At 38.2% G+C, this 25449-nt stretch overlaps 1 protein-coding gene across 1 annotated transcript in view; it reads right to left on the reverse strand.

Annotated features, from left to right (window-relative positions):
* Positions 1-910: 910 nt before the first annotated feature.
* HNRNPC (heterogeneous nuclear ribonucleoprotein C) overlaps positions 911-25449 on the reverse strand; it is a 40555-nt gene continuing 16016 nt past the window's right edge. The window contains exons 4-7 of the mRNA XM_007951146.2: positions 2642-2802; positions 1493-1606; positions 1094-1254; positions 911-994 (exon numbers count right to left, since the gene is read on the reverse strand). Of these exons, the coding sequence (XP_007949337.1) occupies positions 911-994; positions 1094-1254; positions 1493-1606; positions 2642-2802 (520 nt within the window). The remainder of the gene's footprint in view (positions 995-1093; positions 1255-1492; positions 1607-2641; positions 2803-25449) is intronic.

Genomic DNA, 25449 nt, shown 5'->3' on the forward strand with positions numbered 1-25449 from the left:
AATGCAGGTCGGAGTCCCCAAACTGTTCTATACCCAGGTAATAAAAGAATCCCTATTCTTATTTATCTGCTTAAGCAACATCTTCCCCCAATGAAGTATGAGTAGTGTATTTAATATGCACAATGATTATGAATGCAAGCAAAATATATCTAGTACATTCCAGGGGTATTGTGGAGGCAGGCTGTAAAACAAAGAATCTGAAATAAACAGTTATAAAATACAAAAATAAAAAACCAGGTTTTTTTTTTCCTCCAAATTCCTGGTTTAATAAGGACTTGTTTATTTTGAGAAAAAAAGGTCCCAAACATCAGGCTGTTCACAAAAATAACCCACAGTATCAACTTTAGAAAACAAATCTTAAGACTATTACACTAATTATTTTTCTAAAGGATGCATTTGACATGCCAACTCTCATTCACAAAAAATACATTGTTACATTTGTGTTGAAAAGCCCCACACAGCACTCAGGTGGGGTGTAACACACATACCTCTAACTCAAAACTGCTCTCAGGTGCTACACAACTAAATGAGATTGCCTTTGCAGTTAGGGAAGCAACTACTGAACTCATAATGAATGGAGATAACTGTACTCCCTGCATAACAAGAGATTATTTTGGAGACAGTTGATAAAAACCATACATCCTTTTTATTGTTAAGTCAAAGAGGTATCAAAATTAAAAGCAAAAATTACAGGGTCAGACTTAACATAACTACTAGGAGCTTCAAAGGAAGTGAAAATGGGACTAGGCGCAGGGCAGTATGAATTAATGAACATGGGAAGGACAAGGATGGGGAGAACAGTGAGCATGTGCTGAAGATACTAGGGGAGAGGATCTGGTGAAAAATTTGATCTTAGACAAGCGCCTAGGTAAAGAAATAATGGGTTAAGTTTCTAAACCCCACTATGTGCTTAAGAGTCATCCTCGCCATTGGCGCTGTCTCTGTCATCCTCTCCTTCCTCAGCCTCTTTTTCATCATCCTTGATCAACTCCAGCTGTGAGAAACAGACACAAATAGGATGGAGTTAGAGGCACTCCATGTGTCCCTGATCCCCCCGCCACCACCTCTTTCTTTCCTTTCCCGTGATTTTCACCTGGTCATCCCCCCGATCTTCATTATCATCATCATCCAGTAGGTCCCCCTCCTCAGCAGAGTCCTCTGCACCCCCCTCAGACTCCATCTTCACATTAGTCTCATCTTTCTTCAGGGAGCTGCTGCTCTGCTCCTCTTCTGACTTATCATTCTTCATCTCTACTGGGGATGAGAAGGACAAGTCTGTCTAGGGGCAAGTAATGTCCACAGAATGTAGACAATCCCTACTAATGATTGTAGAACTGCAGCACAGGTCTCCCTCCCACACAAATGCCCTTCCCAATTCAAACTCTCCAAATGTTATATTCAATTGCTTTATATCCCACTATTCCAATACAAATGTTCAACTATCTTAGGTACTAACCCAAATTTACACCCAATAAACAGCAAAAAAATTTACCTCCTTGTTTGCTCTGTTCCTTCTCAATTTTTTCCAGGCTTTCCAGTAGAGAATCGACTTTTTGTTTTATCTGAGTCAACTCCTTTTTAATGGTCTGAAGATCATCTCCTTTCACTTTAATGTAAACAAAACCCTAGATTACAATCAAATGAAACAAAAACTACCAGACCAATTACATTCCCATAGACAATGCCAGCAGCCAACAGGAGCTCCCAATAGAGAAATGGAGCAACAACCAGTTACATGGTGAAAGCAATAACCTTTTAGATGGTGGCTGAAAACTGAAATCTAATAGGGTTAAGTCACTCTTAGCAGAAGCCTCCTGATTCATATACACCAAAAATTCAAACCAGTTACCATCTGTCAATTCCAACTCATGGTCGCCCCACATGTTTCAGAGTAGAACTGCATGCCATAAGGTTTTCAACGGTTATGACTTTCAGAAGTAGATTACCAAGGCTTTTTCCTTACAAGTGCATCAGGGAATTTGAACAATCAACCTTTCAGGCAACAAGTGCTTAAATGTCTGTGCCATCCAGGATCTCTTACGGGCCTGCTGAAGATCTCAATTTGATTTTAATGGACCTCTCTGTCCTGTTTTACTGACTCACATATTTTCACCTTACAAAAAGCTCAATATGAAGACGGTAACTGCAAGCTCTCAGACAGGAATCAATAAATCAATTTACTTTCTAAACTACACAAAGGAACACTGTGAAAATTTAGTGAGTGCCTCAACTCGCTAAAGTCTAATGGTTTTCTTCAAATTACAAAGCTCTGAGGGATAAAAAGCAGTATAGAGTTTGGTACTTGATCACTATTTTCTCTGTTTTCACTATTATCATTAAACAAAGCCATTTGTACTAGAACTAACTAAGCATTGTTGTTGCTGTTATGTGTCGCTGAGTTGGTCCTGACTCATAGCAACCCCTCCTTGAGTTTCCGAGGCAGTATCACTATGGAAGTAGATTGCCCAATCTTCCTTCTGAGGAGTGGCTGGTGGGTTTGAACCACCAGCCTTCTGGTTAGTAGTCAAGTGCCTTAGGCACTATGCTATCAGAGCTCCTGAACTAAGCATTATAACTACAGTAATTTTCCATTTCAACACATAAGAAACATCAGAATTAGAAAGTTGCAATAAACACTCACATTTTCCAGACTTGGAAGAAGATCCCCGTTGTCCACTCTTGGAATTGAAGCCACTTTTACCCCTTCGTGAGGTGTTTCCTGATACACGCTGGCGTTTTGAGGGCACTACAGCCCGAGCAATAGGAGGAGGAGGAGGAACACGTGCTGGGTAACTGTACATCCTATTGGAAAAAAGCAAAACAGAATTCCTTCACACCAACATTAAGCCAACAAGATCTAAAAAACAGTGACCTTATAAAACCATAAATATCTACTGTCTCTCAATCATTTCTATTTGTGCACTCAAAAAGCCAGAAAAACCATCCATTCTTTAATGATATATTTCAATGCTGTGGCAACTTTTCTTCAAGAATATACTATATACATACATACACATATCCAATAGTATGGCTGGCTTTAAAACACTGTAAAGAAAAAGTCCCTCTGTATGAAAGCACTATTATTAGCACAGCCATTACATTTATTTTAACATAATGAATAACCTTTAGCTTTATTGCATAAAGCCAAATAAAGTACACATTAAAAAAAAAAAAAAAGTTGTAATAAACTAGGTCTGCAAAAAAGAGGTAGCTTTAATTAAATCCATAAACTTTTCAACAGAAGCATACAAAATCATTACTAAGAAATATCAGTTTGAACAATACAAAATTAATATTCACTATATACCTAGAAGCTCTAGTGGCATAGTGCCTAAGGCATCTGACTGCTAATCAGAGGGCTGGTGGTACAAACCCACCAGCCACTCCTTGGAAGGAAGACTGGGTAATCTACTTCCATAGAGATACCACCACTGGGTGGTGATTTTTTTAAATTTACTATATACCTGTTTTTTTAATAAAAAAAAAAAAACATATTTCATGTTGTTGTTAGATGCTGCTGAGTCGTCTCTGACTCCAGAGACCTTAAGCACAGCAGAACAAAACACGGTCCCGAGCCAGTTCCATGATTCTAGCTATACTTGACATTTCATATAGTTCTAAGAAAATGTGTTATCTGGGGTCCTGCAGTATAGTAAATTACTTAGTATGGCTTTTCTACCCGTAAGTCATTGTAAATTCAGTGGTGGAATGAGCAACTGAGGAGCTCCTGATTGTAAGTATTATCCACCTGGGTTATTTCTGTTGGGTGTGGCACAATGCAATGTTATGAGAGGCTGACTCTCAGGTGCTTAGAATTCTGTTGTTCTGATTGTTGGTTTGGCCATTCTGCCAAGCTCAAAAGGAGGCCCCCTAGAGGCAAAACTCTCTCTGACTGCTGGTTGAGGAAGACGTGCTGCTGAAAGAGACGCAAGAGACACACATTGCTGAGTGAGACACCGAGGAACACGCACTGCTGGGAGAGAGACTGTGAGAGACTGTTGGCTGAGGGACAGTGGGCTGGGAGAGAGACTGAGCGTTTTTCCTGAACTCCAATTGTAGCCTGGTGCTTCCCTAATAAATCCCATAATCTGTGAGTTCTGTGTGGCCACTGCAGCGAATTATCGAACCCAGGAGAGAGGTGGTGGGTGCTCTGGGAGAAACAGTTGGAGAAAGGGCTGGAGGGAGGCAGCATATCTGGCCTCGCAGAAATAGGCCTTGGGCTATTGATGGTGATTCTGTCTTCCTCTTGTGGGATTAGAGGAGGTCAGAACATATGGCCTCCTTGCCCTTTTTGCAGGTCCTAATATAAAAATACTATCAACTCTTAAGTAATTTAAAACTAAACTCTATTCAATGATCTAACAGGGCAGGGACTATGTTATTTATCTTGTTTACTAAAATCCAGTGCCTGGCACATATATCAAAAAACTCAACTCAATGCCATCGTGTTCATTCTGACTCACAGCAACCCACACTGGGTTTGCAAGGTGGTCTATATCCCTGACCCACCTTCCTTCCTTGGAGCTGCTGGTGGGTTTAAACTGCCAACCTTCTAGTTAGCAGTTAAAATGCCTTATGTACTATGCCATAAATATTGGTAGTTAATTACCTACTGTTTCCAATTGAAGTTTAAATTCCAAATAATGTATATAAACACTTAGTATCTTAGTGATTGGTAAGGATACCAAGTAATGACCTGATTTGCCCCTTTTACATTACTGAAAATTAAAAACACACACAACAAAACCACTCTTTTTTCGCTTAAATGGACAGCAGTTCTACAATTTTGGGGGGCAGTGGGAGAGGAGAAGACCCTCTAATCCTAGCTATGTAGCTTTTTACTTACTCAACCACAACAAGACCACAGGTATTATTTTAAAAGTCTATTAAAAAAGAAATTAAGACAAATATTATATGATCTCACAGGAACAGACAAATGTAGAGACCAAAGTATATCAGTGCTTACCAGGGGTGGGAGGGCAATGAGAGGGTTATTTGTTATGGAGTACTGAGTTCCAGTTTACAGTGACAGATCACATTAATGAAAGGTAGGGCTGCACAGACAACTAATGTAATTGTTGTCAATGAAGCACACTCCCGTAAAAAGTTGACTTGGCAAAAGCTGCACGGTGAGTATATTTACAATGACCCCCCAAAACATTTCCTGCTGAGGCTTCTTATGTACAGCCAGACACCTCATGAGATTTGGTTCCTTGGCTTAGAGGTTTAGGGTCAAGATTTCATGGGATATCCCAGTTAAATAACCTAATAACAAGATTATTGATTAAGGTCTACCTATTTTGTTGCAGTAGTGCCTAGAGTCTTAAAAACCTGCAAACGACCATCAAAGGTCACAGCAACTGATATCTAATTCAGAGTCAGGAAGAAATGGAATGTGTGGCTAAATGCCTCCATTGTGATGAAACCTGAAAAGCTCTGATACAATTGCTGGACATTTTGACTGAAGATTCTACAGAAGAATCCAGATCAAAGAGGGGAACAGAATTTAATATTCCCATGGAATCTAGTCTCTCTGGAGCAATGGGGACTGAATGAGGCCTAAAAACTACTGCCCTAAAATAATTAAGCCAAAAATTTGGTTTAATCATCAAATAATCACTGAACCAAAGATTTCCTTTGAAATCTTCCTAAAACCAAATTGTTTAGCTTAACTCGTAAAGAATATCTCACTTGAGAGGCTCTTTAAAGATCTGTCTACATGGAATCAAACTGACAACAGCAACTTGAATCTTAAGGTTTATGATAATGGAAAAGAACAATTAAGAAAAGGAGGGTAAGAACAGTTGCACAATTCAAAAAATGTTAGCAGTACCACTGGATTACACATGTTGAAATGTGTACTAATGTACTTTTGCTGAGTAAATTCTCAACAAAAAAATTATTAACTATATATTAAACTTTTCAATTTTATGAATTATCTATAATGTGACCAATCTTCCTCATGTATTTAAGAACATTTACCTAAAAGGCTTATTAAAAATGGCAAGCAAGTTAGGGCATTGACCTACTGCGTATCATTTTAGGGCAGTTTTAAGGCCTAGACCACTGAGTGTACTTCTTTAAAGCACAGTAGCTATTCATAATCATGTCCAATAAATAAGGAAATGAAAATGACTAAAAAAGGATGAAAGTCTTCGGCCTTTCTTGTGAGCCATACCTATTTCAATGGTAAACAGCCTTAAGTAAAATAAAACAAGAAATGCTTGGAATCTGTGGAACGGCCCCATAAACATGTAGTAGTTATCCCTAGTACTCCGAAGAAAAATTTATCTAAAAAGATTGGCAATGCTAGAAGGCTTTGCGCACCACAGAAATTAATTGTTGACTAGGCAAAATGCAAATACAAAGCTTCTCCTAAGGAAGCTGAAGTGGACCATGCCTTAAAAAATTATTTAAGGTACATGACTGTGAAGACATAATGAAAGGTGGCAAAAGAGGAGAAAAACCATACCTACTCTGGTAACACTCAAGGTAAAAGGAATATAACACGAAATTCAGTATGAACTTCCAACACCAGCTACAAATTAAATAATCATTTCCACCCCCAGAGAAAGATAGCCAACAATAGCTGCTGTTGGCCCTACTGATTAAGTGTAGGTTTTTTTTTTTTTTTTTAAAGTCTAGATAAAAATTTCACTATTACCTGAAAAAGTGCCATTAAAATCGTAAGAATAGGACTGTATGCTACAAGAGAAAATGGTGTTATACCAAGTTTGGTATAAAATCTACCCAGAATACTTAGCTGAGAAAGGAATGACTTGGTTAATGATACTGAAATAATTTAGAAATGGACACATATACAACTCAGTTACAGACACTGTTAGTTACAAAGACCAGGATTTTATTGAGACTAGGTCCCACTGAGTCAGTTTTGACTCATAGTGACCCTATGTACAACAGAAAGAAACACTCCCCAATCCTGCATCATCCACACAATCGTTGGCATGGTTGAGGCCACTGTCACTGCCACTGTGTCAATCCATGTCATTGAGTTATCCCTTTTTCACTGACCCTCCACTTTACCAAGCATAAAATCCTTTCTCCAGAGACTAACCCCTTCTGACAATTTGACCCAAGCACGGGAGACAAAATCTGGCCATTCTTGCTTCCAAAGATCATTCCTGCTGTACTTCCTCCAAGACAGACTGGTAGAGCAGTCCATGGTACATTCTATGGTACATTCTATATTCTTCACCAACACCAGAATTCAAATACATCATTTCTGTGGTGTCTTTCTTATTCACTGTTCACCTTTAGCATGCATATGAGACTGAAAGACAATCCCTTGGGTCTTAAAAGTGACATCTTTGCTTTCGACACTTTAAAGATCTTTTGCAATCTATATACCCAATGTAATGTATCATTTGACTTCCTGATTGCAGCTTCCACAGGTGTTAACTGTGGATTCACATAAAATGAAATCTGACAATTTCCATCTTTTCTCCACTGATCATAATGTTGTTTATTGGTCCATTTGTGAAGACTGTTGTTTTATGTTGAGGTGCAACCCATAATGAAGGCCGTAGTCCTTGTTCTAGATCAGTAAGTGCTTCTAGTCATCTTCAGTTCCACAGAAAGCAAGGTTGTGTCATCTGCTTATCACTGTTTATTTATTAATGAGTCTTCCTCCAATCTTGATGCTGCATTATATTCTTCATATACTCCAGCTTCTCAGAATATGTGCTCAGCATACAGAATGAGTAAGTATGTTGAAAGGATACAAGCCTGATGCACACCCTTGCTGATTTTAAACCATGCAGTACCCCTTTGTTCTGTGCAAACGACAGCTTCTCAGTCTACCTATAGGTTCCTCATAAGCACAATTAAGTGTCCTGGAATTCCCACTCTTCACAATATTGTCTATAATTTGTTTATGATCCACTCAGTCGAATGTTGTTTACACAGTCAATAAAACAGAGGTAAATATTTTTCTGGTATTTTGCTTTCAGCCAAGATCCATCTGACATCAGCAATGGTAACACTTGTTACACACCATTTTCTGAATCTAGCTTGAGTTTCAGGCAGTTCCCTGTAGATGTACTACTGTATCTGTTTTGACTCATCTTCAGCAAAATCTGATTTGCATGTGATATTAATATTGTTCAGTAACTTCTGAATTCTGTTTGATCACCTTTCTTTGGAGTGGTAAACTAGGTAGTTATGCAAAAATACAATTATGCAAAAAATGTAGGATGACCACATCAGATCATAATGGAAGATGAAAATATCCTAACATAAATGCCAAAGTTCAACACAATGTAACTGCCAAACCACTGAGAATCACAGTCCAGAGAAGCTGACACATAAACTTAAGAATTACAGCCAGTATTACCTCCTGCCTTGTACCATTACTGCCAGATATATGTCATTAAGGTGCAAAATCAAATTTTTTACTACTGTTATAAATGTGAAATGTCAGATAATCAGCCTGATGAGTAGGTGTTAATGGTGATGACTACCCATGATGAATGTAAACAATGTCATTGAAATGCAAAATACTGAACTGGCAAACATTCTGGTGTGTGTGTGTGTGTGTGTGTGTATTAAATCAAAGTAAAACAATTCAAAACAAAAATAAGTCTCATCAGAATGAGAAGTAAAAAAAAAACATCACTTGAAAAAGAATTAAACTTTACTCTCTGGTGGCATAGTGCCTAAGGCATCTGACTTATAACCAGAGGGATGGCAGTTCAAACCCACTAGCCACTCCTCGGAAGGAAGATTGGGCAATCTACTTCCATAGTGATACTGCTTCAGAAACCTAATGAGTTAATCTATTAGTATATTCTACATTCTCTTGCTATGAGTTGAAATTGACTCTACGGCAGTGAGTTTTTTTTTTTTTAAATAGACACATTAACTACCCATTTACCTGAACACATAGATGAGACAAAGAATCTCTATCCTAATCTCCATACTAAAATGGAGGCAGGATAAGGCATAAGGTATTTATTAAAAATACAGGTTTTCAAAACCATGTTTATTAAATGGAAATTCTGTTGCCAAAAGAGGCCAGAATTAACACATTACCCAAACCAAACAAAAACCACTGCCATCTAACAGATTCTGACTCACAGCAACCCTACAGGACAGAGTACAACTGCCCCATAGGATTTCCAAGGCTGTAAATTTTTATGGGAATCAAACTGCGTCATCTTTCTCACAAGGAGCGGCTAGTGGTCTGGTGGGTTTGAACCATGACCTTTTGATTAACAGCTGAATGCTTTCACCACTATGCCACAACTATGACTAATAAATGTATTTCAATTAATACCAAAGTAGAAACTAGAGTTAATCTATTAGTATATTCTACACTCTCTTGCATGTTTATCTAACATACTGCTGTCTAAAAACCTGGAACAGATTAAAAAGATTTGTTTTAGGGATTTTAATTACCAAATAACCAACTATTTCCAGAAACAACTAATTTTCAGGTATTGCTGACCCCAAAGCACTGTAAAGAAAGAAATAGCTACAACATGAAATTTTCCAGGTGACAGCAGTCTTGTAAAATTAAGGAGTGTTAAGATTAGCTCTTTATTCTGACAAATTAATTTTTTATAAATTAAGAGTACCATGATTTAAAACTATTTATAGTATAAAAATGTCAAGGCAAATTGGTTTCTAGTTTGCCTTTGGTTTAACTAGGGACTGATTTATGTGAGAAAATCTCTGCAACTGTTAAAAACTCTGTGACTCTACCTATGTTCACAAAAGTTCAAAACCAATGACACAAAAATAAATCTAGAGTATTATGGGGCTCATTTCTGAGAAATATACTTTCTATGCAGATGAGAGCAAAGAAAAATAAGTATACATCCAAGAATGATGAGAATCTAAAGTCAACAATTTTGAGAAAACAAGAACGAAGGAATAAATAATGGGAAAATGTACTGTTTGGGGATATATCCATAGGAAACCATGGGACATATGAAACAATGTGAAAAGTGGCAATGAGTGTGTATGAAACAGAAGGGTAGGTTTATACTAAAATCCATGGCCAACTTAGTTGATTCTGACTTAAACCAACCCCATAGGACAGAGAAGAACTGCCTCATAAAGTTTTCCAAGGCTGTACATCTTTACAGGACCAGACTGATGACAAATAGGTAATCTGGCATAAGCTTTGTAGCCACTGGAATTCTCTACAGATTGAAGCCCTACCTCGTAAGCACTAAAGCCCTGAATGAGTATTTTCGACTCCTGTAATTGTTATGCTGTTGTAATTGTATTGGTTCCCAACAATGCTCTCCCAATCAAGTCATCCTAATTAAAATAATTTCTTGGCTACGTTAATGTCTGGCTATATCGTTCCCTTACTGAAAAAACATTATTTCCATTTTCTAAAAATTACTAGTGGAAGAATACTTTTTGTCAACAGCAGTTCTAAGATTTCCCAACATATCGTCCAGAATAAACGCTCAGAAAACACCTATTACAAACACTGTGTACAATTTTGTGGGAAAAGACCATACAGATTTAATTTTGTAGCAAAAGACCACAAAAAGACATATGCAGTGAAACTAAGGGGTTATGTTAAATGAGTTAAGTAACTTTGCAATTTTTAGAACTACAAAAGCAGAAAAACAGAAACAGTAAAAGCCAAAAAAAACCCCACTATTTTCAATGTACTATTTCAAAAACCATGTGACTTTTAAATATTTTTTAATGTGGTAACAAAGAATGATTTCCTATACATTGCTAAAGCCTGTGTAAAGTCCATTTAAACAAAAATACATGTGGCTAATGGTTGAGTATGTTCTGTACAATTAGAAACCAAAAAATTGTTTCATTTTTATTAAATCATTAGCTTCTAAAAGTGTGTGAGCCATTTCCTAAGATAAATTTCTCTTTCTCTGTATGTACATATAAGCTTTACTGGTTTTGCTTCTCTAGAGAACCCAGCCTAACACATTTGGTACCAAGAATGGGATGGTTCTAGAGGGACAAAAATCATAAGGATGGGCTTCCTAAATTGGTTCTCACCAATTATGTTTTGGTTCTTCAATTTGATTAATCATAAAGACACCGGTGACCCTGCCTCCTTTAGTAAAGAGAGCCCTGCTAACTGTGGCCTGAGGTGGCAACATTAATATGCAAAATAGCACCACCAATAGATCAAGAATTTTTGAGAAGTGAGGCTCTGGGTGATTGCATATTTGATACTTTTCTGCAATTCTGCCAGCATGAGGAATACAAAGAAGCTGGCTGGTAGGTCCTACTTATGCTAGACAAAGTGGTGGTGAAGAGAGTGAGATGAATTCAGGGCTGCTAAGTCTCGACGGCACATAACAACAACAAGTCACAGCGCAAGCGCCGCATAAAAGACCTCAATGTTTCCAGCTGTCCTCTTAAAGAAAGCCTTATATTCTAGTAACAGAGCTAATATTGATGAAAAACAAACCCACGGTCTTATTTTAAGAGTGGCTGAATTACAACACAATTAAATTGCCAACCCAGAATGGTGTCTGAAGTTAAAGTGAGGGGATTGATTGGGAAAAAATGGGATCCTGGAATGTGGACATATGGGCAGATAGGAAGATGAGGATAAGGAGGCTATAAATTCTGCTGAATCCCCCCCATTTGAAGGGATTACTTTAAAACCATTACCCCCACACTTCTGTTTGATGGGATTAACCCAACTGTTCCTGCTGGGACACTGCCTGAGGTAGAGGCCATGGAAGACACTGCTGAATGTTGTTCTCAGGAACTCCTACAACCACTCATTGTTGCTATTAGATGTATAACTAAAGTTAAGTCCAAGGGAGCCCCAAAAGGTGAAATACAAAGTGTGATTGAGGAGGTGGTATGATACACCCCACCCGGAAAGACCTACTTAATTTTGCTAACATGTACAGACAGAAACCTGGAGAATACGTAGGGGAATGGCTACTGAGGGTGTGAGATAATAGTGCAAGAAATATAACACTGGATCAGTCTGAGTTTATTGACTTAGGCCCACTAAGTATGGATTCTTCATTCAGTGTTTCAGCTTGAGAGGTTAGGTAAGGATCTGTTTATTTGGTGGGTTTACTGAAGCATGGATTATGCGGTGGCCTACCTTAAATCAAGCGGAAGTATCAGACCTGCCTTGGTATAATGTAGAAGAAGGTATATATCCAAAGGCTTAGGCATATTGGCATGTTAGAATGGATTTATCAGATCAGAACCCTAGAGCCAGAAGTATAGAGTCCAGAAGTCATGCCTTTCACCAGTATGATGAGGAACAAATGTGTGATGGGAGGCCCAGCATCCTTAAGACTGATGTAATTGTTCTATTTCTTCATCATATATGTGCGTCAAATATTTTTGTTTCCTTGTTATGAACTGTGAAATATAAACAAAGATTAATATGTTTTGGTTGTATGTGTTAACATGTTAGGCACAAATGACTTTATAATTGTGTCCTTATTTTGAGATTATATAGGTTAAGATGTGTACAGCTGTCACGTTGACAAGGCACGGACTGTGATAGTTGGAGCTATGTGTCAACTTGGCTGGACCACAATTATGTGTGGTTTAAGCCGTTGTGAGGTGGGTTATTCCCATAATGGGATCAGAAGTGTATGTATAAGCAGCCAATCCACTGAAAGGGGGTTTCCCTAGGGGAATGGCCTGCTTCCAATATATTTATGGACATCCTGGGAAAAGAGACCCTCTTCGGTGGATTGGGATCCTGTTGTGCTGCCTACAATAGTCCATGAGTGGAAACTTCACCATTTGGCCTAGAGATCTTGGATTTATCATTCGTTGGAGTCACCAGCCAATGCTGCCTGCCAACCTTGAACTTGTTGGTCCCTGTAGCTGCCTGAGTCGGGAAAACCCTCCAGCTTGAAGTTTAATCTAGGAACCTGGGTCTTACCAAATTCTTTAAGTGTGTGAGCCATTTTCTGAAGATAAATTTCTCTTTCTCTATATGTATATATAAGCTTTACTAGTTTTGCTTCTCTAGAGAACCCAGCCCAACACAGTCTTCCCCTTTTTCACTGACCCTTTACTTTACCAAGCATGATATCCTTCTACAGGGACTGGTCCCTTCTGACAACATGACCAAAGTAGGTGAGACAAAGTCTGGCCATCCTCATTTGAGGGGCATTCTGCCTACATTTCTTCCAGGACAGATTTGTTTGTTCTTCTGGTAGTCCATGGTATTTTCAGTATTATTTGCCACCACAATTCAAAGGCATCAATTCTTCTTTGGTCTTCCTTATTCACTGTTCAGCTTTCACAAGCATATGAGGCCACTAAAAATTCCACAGCTTGGGTTAAGTGCACCTTAAGTCTTCAGAGACATCTTTGCTCCTTACCACTTAACAGAAGTCTTTTCCAGTAGATCTGCCCAGTGCAATGTAACATCCAATTTATTAACTGCTGCTTTCAAGGGTGTTGATTGTGGATGCAAGTAAAATAAACCCTTGACAAATTCAATCTTTTCTCCATTACTGTGATTTTGCTTATTGGTCCAGTTGTGAGGGCATTTGTTTTCCTTATGTTGAGGTGTAATCCATACTGAAGGCTGCAGTCTTGGATCTTCATCAGTAAGTACTTCCAAGTCTTCTTCATTTTCAGCAAGCATGTCATCTGCGGATTACAGGCTGTTCATGGGTCTTCCTCCAATCTTGATTCTGCATTCTTCATACAGTTGGATTATTTGCTCAGCATTCAGATTAAGTATGGTGAAATGACAGAACCCTGAGCCACACTATTTCTGACTTTAAACCATGTAATAGCCCCTTATTTCTGTTCGAACAACAGCCTCTTGGTACACGCACAGGTTCCTCATGAGAAGAACTCAGTGTTTGGGAATTCTAATTCTTTTCTATGTTATCCATAAATTGTTATGTTCTATGTCCTCTATAAATTGTTATGATCTACTTAGTTGAATGACTTTGCATAGTCAACAAAACACAGGTAAACATCTTTCTGATATTCTTTGCTTTCAGCCAAGATCCATCTGCCATTAGCAATGAAATCCCTAATTCCACATCCTCTTTTGATTCCAGCTTGAATTTCTGTAAGTTTTCTATTAATATATTGCTGCAACCACTTTTAAAATATCTTCAGCAGAATCTTACTTACGTGAGATGATATCGTTCGGTAATTTGAACATTCTGTTAGAGCATCTTTCTTGGAAACAGGTACAAGTATTGATATCTTCCAGTAGGTCTGCAAGGTAGCTGTCATCCAAATTTCTTGGCATAAACAAGTAAGCATTTCCAGTGCTACATCACTTACTGAGATGTCTCAATAGGTATTCCAGTAATTCCTACAAGCTTTGTTTTTTTTATATTCCCTCAGTACAGCTTGGATTTCTTCCTTCAGTATCACTGGTTTTTGAGCATATGCTACTTCCTAAAATAGCTGAAGAGAGTTCTGGTAGTGTAGTGGTTAAGGCATTTGGCTACTAAACAAAAAGGTCAGTGGTTTGAATATGCACCAGCTGTTCTACAAAAGAAAGATGAGGCGATTTGCTTCCCTAAAGATTTATAGCCTTGGAAACCCAACAGGGGTCCTAATGAGACAGAATTGACCCGATGGCAATGAGTTCATTTTTTTTCTTCCCACTCCCCTCAAAAACAGCTGAATCTGAAATCTCAAGATTTCAGATTTTCTTCCTTTCACTTAATGTACTCACCATTCAAGAGCAAGTTTAAAAGTCTCTTCTGATATCTGTTTTGGTCTTTACTTCACTTCCTGTCTTTTTAATGACCTTTTGCTTTCTTCATGTATGATGTTCTGGATGTTATTCCACGATTCGTCTGGTTTACGGTCACTGGTGTTCAATGCATCAAATCTATTCTTCAGATGGCCTTGAAATTGAGGTGGGATATAATCAAGATCATATTTTGGTTCTCAAGGACTTGTTTTGGCTGTCTTCAGCTTAAACTTGAATTTGCATAGCAGCAACTGACGGTCTGTCCACAGTCAGCTCCTACCCTTGTTTTGACTGATGATATCAAACATCTCCATCACTTCTTTCAACAGATATAGTCAACCTGATTCCTGTGTATTCCATCTGATGAGGTCCATGTGCAAAGCTGCCATATTTGCAATGAGTAACTTGTTGGTGTTGCAAAACTCTTATCACATGGTCTCCAGTGTCATCTCTATTATCAAAGCTGTATTTTCCAACTATTGATGTTGCTTCTTTGTTTCCAACTTTTGCTATTCAAATCACCAGTGATAATCAATACATCTTCATCACATGTTTGGTAAATTTCACACTGTAGAAGTTGGTTTAAAAAAAAAACTTCGATTTTGTCATCTTTGGCTTTAGTAGTTGGTAAGTAAATCTGAGTAACAGTAGTATTAACTGGTCTTCCTTGTAGGCATATAGATATTATCCTATCACTAACATCACTGCACTTCAGGATAGAGCTTAAAATGTTCTTTGTGAATGTAACACCACGTCTCTTCATTTTGTTATTCCTGGCACAGAAAATACCTTATGATGTCTGGTCCAAAATGGCTAATACATTGCAGCTCACCAATGCCTAAGATACCAATCTTTATCTGTTCCATCTCATTTTTGACAAATCTCAATTGCCCTAGAATCATACTCCATTACATTCCATGTTTCAATTATTAATGAATGTTTGCAATTGTTTCTTCCCATTTTTCATGGACCATCAGCAAATGAAGATCCTGAAAACTGTACTCCATCCATGTGATTTAAGAACTGACTCTACTTTGAGTAGACAACTCTTTCTCAGTCAGATTCTGAGTACCTTCCATTAAAAGGGGCTCCTCTTAATCTTCCAACACTGTATCAGACAATAGTTCACTGTTATTCATAAGGTTTTCAGTGGCCAGTTTTTTCAGCATGGATCACTTCCGTCCTTCTTCCCACCTTTACTCTGGAAGCACCACTGAAACCAACCCACCATGCTGGTATCTGAAATACTGGTAGTGTAGCCTTAGCTTCACAGTAGGAAGCAAGGCACCACTACAAACAAGGAGCCCAGGTAGAACACTGGTTTAGCGCCCAGCTGCCAACTTAAAAGTTGGTAGTCAAACCTACTAACTGCTCTGTGGCTAACAAATAACATGCAATCTTAGTGAACTTGTTGTTGTTGTTATGTGCCGTCGAGTCGAATCTGACTCATAACAACCCCTCCTTGGGTTTCCGAGGCAGTATCACTACGGAAGTATATCGCTCCATCTTCCTTCCGAGGAGTGGCTGGTGGGTTTGAACCACCAGCCTTCTGGTTAGCAGTCAAGTACCTTAGCCACTATGCTACCAGAGCTCCTAGTGTGAACTTAGGGATAACTAACTGTATATAAATGTAACCTTAACCCTAGTTTTACCAACATAGTTTATGGGTACAGCACAGATTATCAAGGTAGAGTTTATATTCATTAACTTTCTTTGCTTTGTCTGTACACAATGGATCACTGTGGGTATTAACAGTCAAAAAAAAAAATAAAAATAGTAACCAGTACTCATCTAAAAGATAAATAAACTAAATAATAAACAAGTGTACTCATCTGAAAATCAGATCTGCCCAGGCTCATTTAATATACAAAAGCATTCAAAATTATAATTGGAAAAATAATCTGATAATTAAAATTTGAAAAAAAAAGAAAAGAGAAAAGAAACCAGTTATGACCACTTCTAAGGGTTTACGATTGTTCTCGAAGAACAATGATCACTGGTGGTGGTGGTGGTTGTTAGGTGCTATCAAGTCGTCTCCGACTCATAGCGACCCTATGCCCAGCAGAACAAACCACCGCCCGGTCCTGCAAACCCTGCTATACTAGAGCCCACTGCGGCAGCCACTGTGTCAATCCATCTTGTTAAGAGCCTTCCCTTCCACATTACCAAGCATGACATCCTTCTCCAGGGAATGGGAATGGTCCTTCTGACAATATGACCAAAGTAAGCTGAGACAAAGTCTGGCCATTCTCACTGCCAAGGAGGATTCTGGCTGCACTTCCTCCAGGACAGATTTATTATTTTAGGAGTCCATGGTACTTTTAGCATTCTTTTCCAGTACCACATCTCAAACGCATATGAGACAACTGATAGTATCATGGCTTGTGTCAGGCATACCTTAGTCCTCAAGGAGACACCTTTGCCTCCCTTGTGATCCGAAGTCACACCCTTACTTCTCAACAGGTCTTTATGATCTACAGTGGGTATACTGAATACACGCCTACTATAACAAAATAGTTATCAAAAGCCCATATATATATAAAACCAACAACAACCTTCTATAAGAAAAAAACTCCTGATTTCCACAAGCTCAAATGCAATTGTACAACCAACTGTGCTACACATTTTAATTCTGTATTAAGTGCACATACTCATTTTAAGATACACAATTCTATGAATTTTAAAACAGAAAACTAAATTTAACAAATACAGTGATTTATCTTGATGGATTCATTGGGAAACCATTTCACTCATGTTCCATGGGAAGACAACTTAAACGTGCACCTGAAAACTTTCTAAGCCCAAAAATACATAGGCTGCTTTGGGAATTAGGCTGATCCTTAATTCAGAAAGAGGAATGGATCCCAAAATTGCTTTAAGAAAAAATATTGTGGTTTTGCTTCTTTGTATAAAGTGTATAAAAAGACTTCCATCCAGATGACAGTATTTTCTAGGATTCTGAATTTCCACTGAAAAATTTTAACATTACTCACTTAAAGAGTAAAGACCAAAGTGGATGTCAGAAAAGACCAAAATGGATGCCAGAAGAGACTCTAAAACTTGCCCTTGAGGGAAGAATAGCTAAAGCAAACGGAAGAAATGACATAAGATAAAAGCTGAATAAAAGATTTCGAAGAGAAGTTCGAGCAGACAAAGCCAATTATTATTAATGAAATGTGCAAAGACCTAGAGTTAGAAAACCAAAAGGGAAGTACGCGCTCAGCATTTCTCAAGTTGAAAGAATTGAGGAAAAAATTTAAGCCACAAGTTGCAATACGGAAAGATTCTATGGGCCAAAGAGCAAATATGGCAAGAACCATCAAAAGAAGATAGAAGGAAGACACAGAGTCACTGTACCAAAAAGAACTGGTCGATCTTCATCCATTTCAGGAGGTGGCATATAATCTAGAACCAATGGTACTGAAGGAGGAAGTTGAAACTGCGACAAAGGATCGATCTGGCAAAGAACAAGGCTCCAGGAATTGATGGAATACCCACTGAGATATTTCAACAAATTGCCGCACTGGATGCACTCACTCGGTTATGCCAAGAGATTTGGAAGACAGCTACCTGGCCAACTGACTGGAAGAGATCCATGTTTGTATCCATGCCAAGAAAGGTGATCCCACAGAATGTGGAAATTATCAAACAATATCATTAATATCACATGCAAGTAAAATCTTAACGAAGATAATTTAATTCAAAAACAGGTGTAGCAGTATATTGACAAAGAACTTCCAGAGGTGTAGGCTGGATTCAGAAGAGGACGTGGGATGAGGGATATCATTGCTGAAGTCAGATGGATCTTGGCTCAAAGTAAAGAATACCAGAAAGATGTTTACTTGTGTTTTATTGACTCTGCAAAAGCATTTCATTGTGTGGATCATTAACAAATTGTGGGTAACGTTGAGAAGAATGGGAATTCCAGAACACTTAATTGTACTCATGAGGAACCTGTTCGAAAGGAACAAGGGGACATTACATGTTTTAAAATCAGGAAGGGAGTGTTGTCAGGGTTGCATCCTTTCACCACACTTATTCAATCTGTATGCTGAGCAAATAATCCAAGAAGCTGGACTATATGAAGAAGAATGTGGCATCAGGATTAGAGGAAGAATCACTAACAACCTGTGATACGCTGATGACACAACTTTGCTTGCTGAAAGTGAGGATGAATTGAAGTATTTACTGATGAAGATTGAAGAATACAGTCTGGAGTATGGATTATACCTCAATATAAAGAAAACAAAAATCCTCACAACTGGACCTATAAGCAACGTAACAATAAATGGAGAAAAGCCTGAGGATGTCAAAGACTTCACATTGCTTGGTTCTACAATTGATGCCAATGTAAGCAGCAGTTAGGACATGAGATGACTTATAGCACTGGGCAAATTGGTTGCAAAGGACCTCTTTCAAGTGTTGAAGAGCAAAGATGTCTCCTTGAGAACTAAGGTGCGCCTGACATAAGCCATGGTATTTTAAATTGCCTCATATGCACGCGAGAGCTGGACAATGAATAAGGAAGTCCGAAGAGTTGGTTGATGCTTTTTGAGTTGTGGTGTTGGTGAAGAATGCTGAAAGTACCGTGGACTGCTAAAAGAACAGGAATTGCAGCCAGAATCCTCCTTGGAGGCGAGAATGGCCAGACTTAGTCTCACATACTCTGGTCATGTTGTCAGAAGGGACCATTCCCTGGAGAAGGATGTCATGCTTGGTAAGATGGAGGGTCAACGAAAGAGGGGAAGGCCCTCAATGAGGTGGACTGACATGGCAGCAGCGGTGATGGGCTCAAATGTAGCAAGAATTGTGGAGCTGACTCAGGACCGGGCAGTGTTTTGTTCTGCTGTGCATAGGGTCGCTATGAGTCAGAGACGACTCGATGGCACTTAACAATCACAACTACATTTACACATATTTTAATACAAATACTATCAAATGTCACTTTAGAACTTTTCCAAAGACAAAACATCAAAATGCCAGTATGGTCCAAATTTTATGTATTTTTTTTTTTTAAATTTCTATATTAAAAAAAAAAAAATAGAAATAATAGTATTTATTATAAAAAATATTGATTATATAACACACCATATCTTAGGAACACCACTCATTCCTGTTTTCTCACATTATCAAGCCATATGAAAATAGATCTCTCCCTTTTCACTTAGATTAAGAAAACGACTATGTGGTTGTCACAAACTAGGGAGAGTTAGGGGAGAAGTTTACAACAAAAGGGCTGCAGGAATGAATTTAAGAACGAATGAAAGCGTTCTGTGTTTTTTATTGTAGTAGTGGACTTATGACTATTCACCTGTGAAAACTGTATAAACAGAGTGAATCTGTCTCCATTTTCTATCTTCCTATTCTCTTTTGAACCACCTTGTGAAATTTCTACCCCACTGTGTGCCACCAAAAACTACTCTTAAGATACCAAAAAGAGGGGGCAAAGATATGGTAACTTCTTAAGCACAACCAGCCACACTGATGGAGTGAGATGTTGGAACTGCAAGCTTGGGACAATGGTCCTGGGGACATCAAGCTCAGTTCTGGCTCATATTCAGCCCTGATCCTAACTCTTTTTGTGCCTCACCACCAATCTTTATTAATGTAAATTCCAATGTTCTACTTCTCCGAGTCAAAAACTTTGGCATTATCTTCAATTACTCTCTCAGCCCTCATTTACATTGATCTGTAAAAGCAAATCTGAGCATTAGCTTCAAAATCCAATTATCTCTTACTCACTGGTCTCACACTCTGGTCCAACACAAAATGACTGCTTGCCTAGATTATTCCATCATCTACTACCTATTCTCAAAGAAATCAGAAAGATGTCTTAAAATTTAAATGAGAATCTCTCACACTTCTGTTTAAAACCCTCCAAGGGCTTTTAAACTCATTCGGAATTAAAATAAAAAGACCAATAATGCCATAACATGCTCTACAAGATGTGTGTTCAATTCATCCCTCTTCTATGAGGCTATTTTTTCTCCGTTAGATTAACAATGCTCCAACCAAATCCCTACCATTGGATCCTTATACACAGTAAGAAATTTCCCATTTCAGGGTCACTGCACTTGCTACTTAATACAGTATTTCTGCCTGAAAAGTTCTCCCCAGACATGCTCAAAGTCACACCTTTACTTCCCACCAGGTCTTAAGTCACCTACTTCTCGACAAAACTAAACATTTTAATTCTAAGAAAACCCATGTCAAGAAAATAAAAAGGCAATTACAGAATAAGAGTCTAGATTATATAAATAACTCTCAAAACTCACAAGTTAAAAAAAAAAACATGAATGGATATTCATTAAGGAATGTATACAGTGACAAATAAGAACGTGAAAATGTTTCAATATCATCAGCCACAAGGAAATGTAAATTAAAACACCTATTAAAATGGCTAGAATAACTGACAATACCAAATCCTGGAAAGAATACAGAAAAACTAGATCACTCATTCATTGCTGATGGGAATGTGAAATGGTAATAGCCACTCTGGAAAAGTTTGGCAGTTTCTTTAAAAAAACTAAAAATGCAACTATTCCATTTATCCACTGAAATAGATTCCAACTCAGTGACCCTACAGGACAGAGGAGAATGGCTCCTCAAGTTTCTAAGGCGGAAATCTATCTCCTACGGAGACCACAACATCTCCCACAAAGACTGCCACATCATTCTCCCACAATTGAGTGCTTTAACTAATGCACTACCAGGGTTCCTTAAACATGCAACTACCATATAACAATTGCACTCGTGAGCCGATGTGAAGTGAAAATAATGTTCTCACAAAAATCTGTTCATGAATTTTCATAGCAGCTTTCTTTGTAAAAGCTAAAAACTGCAATCAGCCCAGATGTCCTTCAACACATCAGTTAAACTGTGATACATATATATTACGAAACATAAGCCAGCAACAAAAATGAACCGATACACATTACAACTTGGATAAATCTCCAGGAAATTGTATTGACCAAAAAGAGCCATTTGGCTTGTAGTTGAGTGCTTACTCATTTGCGCCACTCAGAGATGAAATAAAATCTACATTCACATCTAAAATCCCCCCGGCACCTATACATCGTGTTCGGATTCCCACAATAAACAACCAACAGAGGGGCTCCGCGCAAACACAAAATTGTCTCCTAAGGCCTTATGTAGGAGCTCTGGTAGCATAGTGGCTAAAGCACTTGACTGCTAACCATAAGGCTGGCGGTTCAAACCCACCAGCCACTCCTTGGAAGGAAGGTTGGGCAATCCTACTTCCGTAGTGATACTGCCTCGGAAACCCGAGGGGTCGCTATGAGTCGGGGCCGAATCGACGGCACGTAATAACAACAACAACAAGGCCTTATGTACTTTCCACATCTGTAATGTCGCCTGAGTCATCTCTTGGTCTTTACAAGATGCCTAGGACCCTCCTGCTCTCTAAATTATATGCCGTTCCAACCAGATGGTAATAGGTTCCATCTACTACCCAAATTGTTAAAACTTCAAGAGCCTGGTAGCCTCGTGATTAGAGCACTCGGCTCATAAGCAAATGTTCAGGGTTCCAACCCTCCAATCAGGCTGCACCATGAGAAAGATGTGGCAGTATGCTTCTGAGAAGATTTCAATCTACTCTTTCCTATAGGGTCACCAAGATACTGGGCTTGATGGCAGTAAGTTTGGTGGTATACCTCAAGCTGCTCAGGAATACCATAAAAATGGAAAACAGGAGAGAAGTTAAGATACCAGTGCCTCTAACCTCAATGAAATGTTCTACGCTACCTTCAAGCCATAGAGTTTATAGATTTTCTGATTTGTTAATCTAGAGCCTCAGTCTCTGCATGCCTAGAACAAAATAAGGGCTCAACTATTAAAAAATATGATAGTTTTGCCTCTTTCACTTGTTCTGCATTTCAAAAGAGATGGCTACACTACTGCATCTTAATCCAACTACCTTTCTCCACTGCCTGCCAGAAAAACTTCCTGGAAAATATTTGTAGGATGAGTATAACAACAAAACACTGCCTGATCCCCAAAACTCTTGACAACTTCTGAAATCCTGCAACCTATCTTCATGTGTAACTTTAATGGCTAAATCCATCACACCTAATCATAAAAGGTAGAATCTCAGCACATCCTTGACTTTTCTCTCCCTATAAGCATCTACAGGAGCTCTGGTAGCATAGTGCCTAAGGCACTTGACTGCTAACCAGAAGGCTGGCGGTTCAAACCCACCAGCCACTCCTCGGAAAGAAGGTTGGGCATTCCTACTTCCGTAGTGATACTGCCTCGGAAACCCAAGGAGGGGTCGCTATGAGTTGGGGCCGACTCGATGGCAAATAACAACAACAACATAAGCATCTACTGCCATATCTTCAATCCAATCACATCAAGAACAGTGTACTTATGAATGTAAAGGTTTCATACACCCTAACTCCTCTCCAGTCCAACATTTACTTAACATCTTTTTCTCCTTTCTCTCATCTCTTGCCATGTGGGTGGTTTGTACCCTACAGGACACAACTCCTTAACACTGGATACAGAGCCCTTTACCACCAACCTTCTTTCCAACTGCTATTTCCATGGTACCTACATACATTATGGTGATAATAAATAACTGTTTCCCAAGCCCTTAAGGAAACTTTACAACTCTAAAGCTCTAGTGGAGGTATACTGCATTTGCCTGAAAACCTCCTTATAATCTCAAATGTAAATTTAAAATAGTTTTATTATTTTTTTAATTTTTGCAGTGTTTCCTCCCCTTCCCTACCCTCCCTTGGTAACCAACAAAGAAAGTTTCCTTTCATATATAAACCTTTCCAGAAATAGTTCTTTGTGAAACTACTTGATGACTCTATTCCTTGATTTTTAATAGGGAGCATACTGCGCTTTTGGGCAACACAATTCATCTTTCTATGAGACAATCTGCATATCTGCAGGGCCCTTTCCACCTATTAATTTCATAACATTTTCTTCACTGTGTTAACACAGTGCTTGTCATAGATATAAATGTGTCTTCTTTGATGTGCACCCTCTTCATGTTTCATTCCACTTTCTATTGTGGGTACCCTGATATATTTACTTATACACTGTTTCCATTACTATTCATGTGCTACATGAAAAAGATGCTTAAGTTATTATAAACTCCTCAAAGACAACTTTACTAAAACCAAGATCTTTTTAAAATCAGATCTTTTGCTTACCAGAAGTTTATCATATTTTGGCTATCATACTACATTCTGTTATTAAACATCACTTATTTAAGCCTTTGTTATATTTTCTATGCTATTTCTCCATAAAATGACTGAGAAATAATTACTCAGCTGTCCTTCAACTGGCTGCTATCCTTTTTTAAATTGAGTAATCATTCACATAGCATACAACTCGTCCTTTGAAACTATTAAAATTAGGTGGTTCTAAGTTTATTCACCAAAGTCAGCAACCATCACCGCTAGATAATTTCACAACACTTTAATAAGGGATGGAGCTCTGCTGCCATAGTACCTATGGCATCTGTCTGCTAACCAGAAAGCTGGAAGCTCAAACCCACCAGCCACTCCTCTGAAGGAAGACTGGGCAATCGACTTCCATAGAGATACCACCTTAGAAACACAAGGAGGGGTCACTGTAAGTCGAAAAACAATGCCAACAGCAGTGAGTGTGGTTTGGTTTTTTTTTGGTATTTAATGAGTGATGAATCTCATTAACGAAAATGTCGGGATACAATCCATAACAATATAATGAAAATGTATCTGATAGCTTTTTCTGAAAATAAGCAAAGTCCTATAATTATGAAATAGTGTAAATATTTCTAGCACAAATGAGAAAACACTTCTAGATCAAGAATGATTATGTGAGTAATGCCAGATGAGCAATGATGAACATCAAGTCCACATGACAACCCATCTGATAACTTTCAACTATTTTTAGAAAATTCCAATCTGGGAGCACGAAAAGTGAAAACTCTCAAAAAAAAAAAAAAACCTATTAACTCTGAACACCTGTGTATTTCCAGTGTTGTGCTAAAATGTATTTTTATTACAAGACTGCTTGGCACCACATAGTCTTCTAATGATGAATGATTTTAAAATTTAGTAACTTTGAAAATCAATATGGAAAGAGATTTAAACAAGAGAGAAATATAACTTTTAGGAAGAAATTACTGCAAAGAATTGAAAAAGAACTAACATAAGTACAGTCCTCCAAGAACTGCGCCAGCATTAATATTCCTACAAATAACAGGATCCAACTTATAATTGGATCCTTCTGTCAGGACTATCAAATGTTTAATATCAACAAATCAGACATTCAACACAAAAGACTGAAAAGCAGCTTATACAACTCTCCTAGTCATAGACCCCATGAATGTGAATTCTAAAGCTACAAGTTACCGTTAGCTTGTATTTCTACCAGAAAAAGTATGTGCTAGTCAAGTAATTATGAATTATGCATGACAGAGATGATAGTACACTTCACTGCTAAAACATTAATAAATCTAACAAAAATGGTAATTTCCTATGTATTGGCAATTTATCTCAAATTCATCAACGAACTTCCACAACACCTATTATATCAGGAATAGCCTTAAAAAATGAAAAGGCACAGTAGTCAAAACTGCCTGGTATTGGTTCAATGGCAGATACATAGACCAATGGAATAGAATTGAGAACCCAGATATAGATCCATTGACCTACAGTCAGCTGATCTTTGACAAAGGCCCCAAATCCATTAAATGGGGAAGAGAATGTTTGTTTAATAAATGGTGCTGGCAAAACTGGAGATCCATTTGC

Source organism: Orycteropus afer, unplaced genomic scaffold, assembly GCF_000298275.1.
Source record: "Orycteropus afer afer isolate SDZICR_OR568_19922 unplaced genomic scaffold, OryAfe1.0 scaffold00292, whole genome shotgun sequence".
NCBI lineage: Eukaryota > Metazoa > Chordata > Mammalia > Tubulidentata > Orycteropodidae > Orycteropus > Orycteropus afer.